This window comes from Papio anubis, chromosome 17 (assembly GCF_008728515.1).
Source record: "Papio anubis isolate 15944 chromosome 17, Panubis1.0, whole genome shotgun sequence".
NCBI classification, from domain to species: domain Eukaryota; kingdom Metazoa; phylum Chordata; class Mammalia; order Primates; family Cercopithecidae; genus Papio; species Papio anubis.
The window spans coordinates 42979765-42988672 of NC_044992.1; the positions used below are offsets into that span (position 1 = coordinate 42979765).

Genomic DNA, 8908 nt, shown 5'->3' on the forward strand with positions numbered 1-8908 from the left:
GATATGTTTTAGTTTTTTTTTTTTTTTTTTTTTGATAAACAGACATGCTTAATGATAGCTTACGCTCTACAGAGATGACTACGGAGACTTTTAATCTATAATCCAGGAGTATATAACCATGCAGTACAGACCAATTAGCCAAATGTAAAATAAACCAGATTCTTACCACAACTACCCTATAAACACTGCAGCTATTCTTTGCAAAAGGATCCTACATCTTATGTGAAAACACCTAGTGTGGGGGAACCAGAAACCTAGCTATGTGGCCAAAAGTAAAACCCAAAGGAAAAAATAGCAATTCAGTGGTTAATTGGTGAAAACAGGAAATTTGTGCCCTTTACTGTGCTACTGCTTTTGTCTTCTTACTTTTGTTCTTTTTGTCCCTTCAGCCCATCCATGTTAGCACTCAGTAGGTCTGAATAAGCCATCTGAAACTTATTCACTTGCTTGGAGCTCACCACAGTGCTGACCTTCTTTTGACCTTCTTTTTCCCTTAGCAGACACTTGTCTGAGGGCTCAAAGCCCTCCACAGAACCTTTCTTTGGAACAGGTTTGGTTCGACTACTCTACTTCTTCAAGGTGATATAGATGCTGCCCAACCTCCAGCACTTCTGGAAGAGTCTGGTCAGCTCCATCAGGAACTGCTCGCTCTCCAACATCATCGTGGTGATGCTGGCTCAACTCCCTCCGCGTAAGCCCCTAGCAGTCTTAGTTTTGTTTTAATCGACGCATAAGTGTACATATTTATGGAGTATACTGTGATGTTCTGATAGATGTATACATTGTGTAATGATGAAATCAAAATAATTAGCATATCCATATCTCAAACACTTGTCATTTCTTTGTGGTGAGAACATTCAAAATCCTCTCTAAAGTATATTTTATTTTAATTAATTAATTTTTTTTTTTTGGAGGGCAGGATGCACAGGCCAGGTGTCAGCCTCACTCTCTCGCAGCTGCACCCCCCAACGGATATTTTAACAACAAAAAATCTGAAGAAATCTTATAGACTCTCCAAAGAAGAAAACTGAAAATTTCCAAACTTTCAGGTGAGAAGAGTTAGCACACAGCAAGGTTATCAACTTGTACATCTCCAGGGGCCTCCTTTCACAATATGATCTACATTTTGCTCTAGGGAGGAACACCTTACATTGATGACATTGTAAATAGTACCCCGGAGTTGTGCAACTCTGTGGTCATGAGGTCAAGACCCAGGGCTTACGCATTTCCTAGCTGTTTTGAATATTTAGTTTTAAGGTGTCTAGGGCATGGTCAATTATACTTTCTACGAACATTATGTCTTTTCCTTAGCATATGCTGTTCCATCTGCCGAGAACAACATATTCCCATCTTTCAACTTGTAAATTCCTATCAGAGCCTTTAAGACGTCAGTGTGCAGCCAGGCACGGCAGCTCACGCCTGTAATCCCAGCACTCTGGGAGGCCGAGGTGGGCAGATCACTTGAGATCAGGAGTTCAAGACGAGCCTGGACAACATGGCGAACCCTGTCTCTACTAAAAATACAAAATATAGCCAGGTATGGTGACGCTCACCTGTAATCCCAGCTACATGGGAGGTTGGTGCAGGAGAATTACTTGAACCCAGGAGGCGGAAGCTGCAGTGAGCCAAGATCATGCCACTGCACTCCAGCCTGGGCAACACAGCGAGACTCTGTCTTGACAACAACAAAAAAGACTTCATCGTTGTGGGAGTGCTGCCCTAAGTTGGCTATCCCACCTCTGGGCTTCTGTAGTACTCTATGCAAACCCCTCTCACAGCCCTTGCCATAATATATTCCCATGACCAATTTTCATATCTATATCTTGCACTGAACTGTAAGATCCTTGAAGACAGGAACTATGATTTTTCTATCATGGTTCCTAGGACATAACATAGTGCTTGAGTTATAGTAGCTATTTATCCATAGTCTCATTGTGGTAAAAATTTAAAGCTTAAGGAATCAAGAGACAATAGCAATACTTTAGCTGAAATCCTAAATTCAAAAATAAAGTTAAGAACAGTTGTTAAAGAGGATATTCCCACTTTCTTGCTTGAAAAACTGATGGTTTTTCTCTCATTGTGCAACATACTCATATAAAAGTGACCAAAGCGGCAGGGCACGGTGGCTCACGCCTATAATCCTAGCACTTTGGGAGGCCGAGGCAGGCAGACCATGAGGTCAAGAGATTGAGACTATCCCGGCCAACATGGTGAAACCCCATCTCTACTAAAAATACAAAAATTAGCTGGGCATGGTGGCACATGCCTGCAGTCCCAGCTACTTGCAGGCTGAGGCAGGAGAATTGCTTGAACCCAGGAGGCAGAAGTTGCAGTGAGCCAAGATCACGCCACTGCACTCTGCCTGGCGACAGAGCGAGACTCCATCTCAGAAAAAAAAAGTAACCAAAGCAACACTGTTGAAGTGCTCAAAACATGTTAAAGCTTTTTTCCCCTAATCTATTACCACCTATTGATCATCAGCTCTCTATATTAGCTACAACCTTCTTTCCTCCTCAGGGAATACCAGAGAAGAGCCAGGAGGGGTCAAGGGTACCCTCCAAATCTAACTCCAGATGCCTAAATGCACTAGAGATACTTCAAACTACCTTCCAACCCCAAGATTCTCAATTCTTTATTACCAAAGCAAAATTCCATATTTCCACACTGATATTTTGGTACAATTATTAATATTTATCAAGTGTGTATTGGACTACATTCCAGAATTAAACTTGGTTTTAGAAGTACTGGGCCTCTGCCAATAACAAGTCCAAGAGACTATAGATGCTCCTTGACTTATAACGGGGTTAAGTTCCAATAAAACCATCATAAGTTGAAAGAATTATAAGTTAAAAATGCATTTACAGGCTGAACATGATGGCTCACATCTATAACCCCAGTACTTTGGGAGGCCAAGGTAGAAGGACTGCTTGAGTCCAGGAGTTTGAGACCAGCCTGGACAACATAATAAGACCTCCCAAGTAGTCCCAGCTACTCAGGAGGCTGAGGTGGGGGGGATCACTTGGGCCAAGGAGGTCAAGGTTGCAGTGAGCCAAGATCACACCACTGCACTCCAACCTGTGCAACAGAGCACAAGACCCTGTCTCCAGAAAATAAAAGCACTATACACCTAACCTACCGAGCATCATAGCTTAGCCTAGCCTGCTTTAAATAGGCTCAAATCACTTACATTAGCCTACAATTGTGCCCAATCATCTAACACAAAGCCTATTTTTAATAAAGTGTTGAATATTGCATGTAATTTATTGAAGACAGTACACTGAAGAGTACTGGTTTACCCTCATGATCAAATGGCTGACTGGGAGTTATGGCTCGCTGACTGGGAGTTATAGCTCATTGCCACTATTCAGCATCACAAGAAAATATTTCGGCCACATATCACTAGCCCAAGAAAGGACTGAAATTCAAAATTCGAAAAGTTTCTACTGAATGCATATTGCTTTAGCACCACAGTAAAGTTAAAAAAATAATAATAATTAAATCAAACCACCATAAGTCAGATACCATCTGGACTTCAAGTCCCTAAGCCTAAACCATTCAAATAGAAAGTTAAGGGATAATATTTTCATTTTACTGATGGAGACACGGCGATCTAAAAAAACAAACAAACAAACAAAAAAAACCACAAATGACTCAAGACATACATGTGTCTCTATCCATTATACCATCCACAGTTCCTTTGGGTCTACAAACTGGATAGCAGCCCCCAACAGAAGCATTGTTAAAGACCTGACAACTCTGCATTCACTCCACATTTTACCAATCATCTGGTGCACTGTCATCTACACCAAGCCAAGGGACCAGTTTCCACATTAACTAGGAAAATAATGTGATGGGCCAGTCAGCCAGATGTGAGGAGTGGTAAGGAAAAATGAAGATTTTTACCTTGAGAACTCTGGCTTAGCCTGGCTGAGGAGCGGGTGACTCGAGCAGATCGTCGGGATGTGCCATCACTTTCTGAACTGTCTGTGTGCTCAAGATCTGTAGAAAAATCGGAATCTTCGGTTCCATCTGAACTACTGCCTGCATTCCTCTGTAATACCATAGATCCAGATATTAGCACAGAAGCATTTGGTCTGAGGGTTTGCATTAACACTGAAAATAAAACAAGCTATGACACCAAAAACACCAAGTTCAAACCTAAGAAAGGATTCCACAAGCATTTCCCATCCTCCCACCCACCCAGGCAACTTCACTTTATTTAGAACACTTAAATGGAACAATGTACAAATAAGGGACTTTTGTTAAATAAATGAAGAGCTTCCATTTCATTCGCTCCCGTTGCCCAGGCTGGAGGGCAAGGGCACAATCTCAGCTCACAGTAACTTCCGCCTCCTGGGTTCAAGCGATTCTCCTGCCTTGGCCTCCCAAGTAGCAGGGACTACAGGCACCCACCACCACGCCCAGCTAACTTCTATATTTTTAGTAGAGATGGGGTTTCACTATGTTGGCCAGGCTGGTCTTGAACACCTGACCTCAGGTGATCCACCCGCCTTGGCCTCCCAAAGTGCTGGGATTACAGACGTGAGACACCACACCCAGCCATGAAGATAATTAATTCTTACTGTATTAGCACTAAGTATGAACCAAGATCATTCGGAGATCAGTATCACAAAAAAAGGTCCACTGTAGTGAAAAAATCGTTGGTGCTAGACCTCATTTAACTTTAGAGTAGCTTTTGTTAAATGTCTCCATGAAAAGCTATCATATTTTTTTAAAACCATATACTATCTCAAAATATCATGGACCACAACTCTGATCCCAAAAGAATTTAAGCAGAAAAAGACGAAAATTGTTACTGCGTATGCCATCTATCCTTGAAGTTTCTCCACATGAAAGCCATCTATCTTTCAAAAAGGCAGCTTGCACATGAAGACTCATGGGTATTCAAAAACAGTTGTTTTCAAAACCATCTTTTCAATGAACAATTATTTGTCAATTATTAACCTCCTGAGGAGTTCTTTCTTAGCCATAAAGATAACTTTTATCAATTAAGCACTAACACTATACCCTTTACAAAACCAGAAAGGAAAAAGTATTTGCTAAAAATACAAAGATTCATGCTGTAAGTCCCAATTCTTTATTCAAAACCCTGAGGGCCAGTTGTGTTTAGAATTCGTATTTTTTTTGGATTTTTAGAAGGGGAGTACTTTGCATGTATCCTGCAAATACCACCCAATAACAAAACATAATACTTCTGCAGCAAAAGATATAAACAGTCACACTAAATGAGACACACAAAAACCGTAAGTAGCCTCAGGACAGATTAAGACAGGTTTGCCGCCAAACAGGTTACTAAAAAAATGTACATTTTCAAGAAACTCCTGGTATTCAGGAAATTAAGAAAGAAGACTGGGGCCCTATTTCAAGGCACCAATATTATTTCTGCATTTGGTGAGCCTTAACACACATACCACCGGCTGGGCGCGGTGGCTCATGCTTCAATCCCAGTACTTTGGGAGGCCGAGGCGGGTGGATCACCTGAGGTCAGGAGTTCGAAACCAGCCTGACCAACATGGTGAAATCCTGTCTCTACTAAACACACAAAAATTAGCTGGGCGTCATGGAATCCGCCTGTAATCCCAGTTACTAGGGAGACTGAGGCAGGAGAATCGCCTGAAGCCGGGAGACAGAGGTTGCAGCGAGCCGAGATCATGCCATTGCACTCCGACCTGGGCAACAAGAGCAAAACTCCATCTTAAAATAAAAAAAAAAACCATACATACCACCCACCAGCTGAGATCATTTTAGGAGACATTAAAAAGCATACATTTTCAGCCTGAAAAACCTCTGTGAAGAGAAAGATTTCTACTGAAATGAGCAAGAATATCACCCAGTTTTCCAAATATCTCAAGGGTAACCTGCCAGGAAATGAGCAAGAATCACAGAAAATGTCTAAAATAAGCAAGAATCACAGAAAACAGCTAAAATGAAGGGGGAATCTTAAAAGTCACCATTATAGTCTAATTACCTAGATATTTAAAGCCTTGATGTGAGACTTGTTCCTTCCTGGCTTGATCCTGGAACTCAGCTCTTCCCTGTGGCTTTTACCAGTATACCTCCCATTGTACTCCAGAGCAGACCAACTGCTCCTTCACTTCCTTCCTGTAACACTTTGTATACACCTCCAAGCAGAGAACTTACTAGATCGTTCTAAGGTTATTCATGTCTGTTTTCTCCTATCGGGCTGTGATACCCTTAAGCCAGGGATCACGTCTAATAAATTTCTGAATCCTCAGCAACCACCGCGCAGAAAGTAATCAATAGACATTTGTTGAATTGAGTTAGATTTGTTCTATATTCTGGATCTGCCACTGCCTGAGTGGCTTGCGGCACTCCATGGACCTCCGTTCGTTCAACTGTAAGAAGTAGGGGGCCATTCCTGGGTGACCTCCTAAGTCCCTTCTAATTCTAGAAGTTTTCGGTTTTTACCAACTGCATTTTCTAGGAGCTGTCGAACTAGCAAATAAAGATTACGGCTTGGAGGCAACTGGCCTGAGTGGGATCCCCTGGGAGTGGGCGCCGGCTTCCCACCACCCAGTCTTCTGCTTTGTTGTGCCCCTCACCTGGAAAGTAACGAGGCCTCCAAAACCCCGCCTCTGCACCTATCAGCGTCCCCGCTCGGAAAGGCGGGGATTCGGGCCACCCAATCGAGGTCCGCCTAAGCCGCGCCCCCACAGGACAGACTGCCAACCCCGACCAATCAGGAGAGGAGGGATCGTTCTCTCCAACCAGTGGGAGAGCGCTAGGGCCGGGGCCAGACACCGCCCCCGCACGCGGGGAGGTGACCGTTGAGCCCAAACAGGCGGCGTCACCAGCCAATCAATATGCTTCCTGACGTTTCAGCGACCAATTAATAAGAACGCCTCCGATCCAGGCAAGCAGAGGGCGGGAATAGTTGCAAGCATAGGCCGAGGCCAGGGTCGGGCCCACATTTTTCTGTTGGATATGGACAGAAGAGAGGGTGGCTAAGCAAGGTTCGGGGGAGCGGGAAGTTGGGACCCAAGCACTGTGAGGCGTGGCCAACTGCGTCACGGTGCTCAATCGACTGTCCTTAGAAACCCGCCATCCCTCCTCTCCCGTTTCTCACCTTCCTTCGCGGCATTGCCGGCGGCTGCGGCCCGACGGTTCCGATTCGGGCAGCGGCGGCAGCAGCAGCAGGAACGGTGGCTCCGGCGGGCTCCGTGGCGGCCTCTGTAGCAGTTCCAATCCTGCGGACGATCCCTAGTGCCTCCTGCCTCTCAGCGTCTGGAGCGTTCTGCGCAGGCGCCGCGGGCTGAAGCGCTTTTTCCTTCACTTCCGGCTGGGTCTCGCGTCACCTGACGTTACGGGCCAAAGAGGGTGCTGGGAGATTAGATCCTTTTGGTGAAGCTAGTGGGCGCCATTTTGAAGTTGGGCAGAAAGTGACTCCAGAGGTGGAATCCGGGGCCAGCCATTTTTAGTTAACGTGAGTGGCGCTGTTTGTGGGCGTGGGTAGCCATTCTTGTTTGGGGCAGAAGCCTGACAGTTGATGTAAACGGTTCTCATCTTTACCTTGGGCAAAATTTCCCTTCCCGGTCGTTTTAATTTCTAGAGTCGAGGAAGGAAACCCCCCGGAATCCATCAGGTTGCTGAGATTAGATTTAACCCCTTCGTTGCCTGATTGTTTAAAGGACTTTTCCGTTTATTACATAAACTCAAAAGTTGCAGAGGGATGTTTTGTGAAAGAAACTTTGTATTTTAAGAACCATCCTGGTGCCGAAGGGGTGGGAATGGGGAATTGAAAAAGGAACTAAAGGGTAGCGTCCGCCATCAGGAAGTTTCCTGTCTGGTAGAGGAGACATTGTCCTTGCCCTTAGCTAACAGCAAGTAAGTTAATTGATGTCGCGGGGAGGAGGCAAAACCATTCTCCAGAAGCTGCAGCTCAAAGAATTCCCAATTTAGCTCTGCGGCGAGCGCCCACTTCCTTCCCGCACTGTGTTTGGGTTTGAGACCACTGGGGGCCCTGGGGTGAAAAATGTGATTTGAAAGTGTCCCGGGAATGCAGTACCAGAGTCAGAAAAGCATTGAGCCCTATTTAGCTCAAATGACCTCTGGAATCCAGATGCTTGAGGCGGAGGAAGAAGAGGGAATGTTTTTACTGAAGCTGAAGCCCCCAAAAGAATGGAAATTTAAATAATAATGAGAGGGCCTAGGAAGGAGAGGTTGGTCACTGATACTAGGCTGAAAGAAGAGCCTTAAGAAAAGGCTGGAAAGTGGAGAGCAGGCGTTGAAGATTTAACCTCTCTGGAGGAAAGGCCTTGAGAGGACCAAGTCTTGCCCAATTGCGGCTGGGTGGAACCCAGGCACGCTCAGTCATTAAGTTAGGATCCCTAACCCCAATTTCAATCTGAGGCCCCTTTAGATGGAGATTTTCCCCCGTTAAGATGGAGATTTTCCCCAGGGGCTAAAGAACAAAGTAGCAGAAGGTAAACATCTGATTGATGTGCTAAGTAAAGAACTCTAAAGAGTTAAAGTTCCAGACCCTTAGCCAGCACTCTCCTTGGGGATGTCCTGGGCCAGTGTTGACACAGGCAGCTTTTAGTATTTAATACTTAGCTTTTAGTGCTCAGTATAAATACCTTTGATAAGCTACTTAGGTTGAACTGCACGTAAGAACTTACTTGAAAATGGCTCACATTACTTCTTCCTTTGTAGCCCCTCACCACTTAAGCATTTAATTTCATACCATTACTCTGTTATTTTGCACTTACTGATATGTTCCTGAGGTTACATTTGAATGTTCTGGCTCCCCAACTGGTGGTAAGAATCTCTTATATTAAGAGCATATCTCAATTATTTCATACCATCCTTCTTTTTTTCTCTCTTCCTAGATAGAGTCTTGCTGTGTAGCCCAGGCTGGAGTGCAATG

General features: G+C 44.4%; 1 protein-coding gene across 6 annotated transcripts in view; it reads right to left on the minus strand.

The window, feature by feature from the left end:
* Positions 1–7401, minus strand: part of KAT7 (lysine acetyltransferase 7) — a 40793-nt gene extending 33392 nt beyond the window's left edge. For 2 of the 6 annotated variants that reach the window (XM_003912717.4, XM_003912716.5), the window contains exons 1-2: positions 7109–7401; positions 3904–4051 (exon numbers count right to left, since the gene is read on the minus strand). In XM_003912717.4, the coding sequence (XP_003912766.1) occupies positions 3904–4051; positions 7109–7123 (163 nt within the window). In that variant the 5' untranslated portion in view covers positions 7124–7401. Of the gene's footprint in view, positions 1–3903; positions 4052–5989; positions 6694–7108 lie in introns of those variants that run through there. The other 4 variants (XM_021928985.2, XM_021928984.2, XM_009190200.4 and 1 more) reach the window with 3 other exon arrangements.
* Between the last annotated feature and the right edge of the window lie 1507 nt (positions 7402–8908).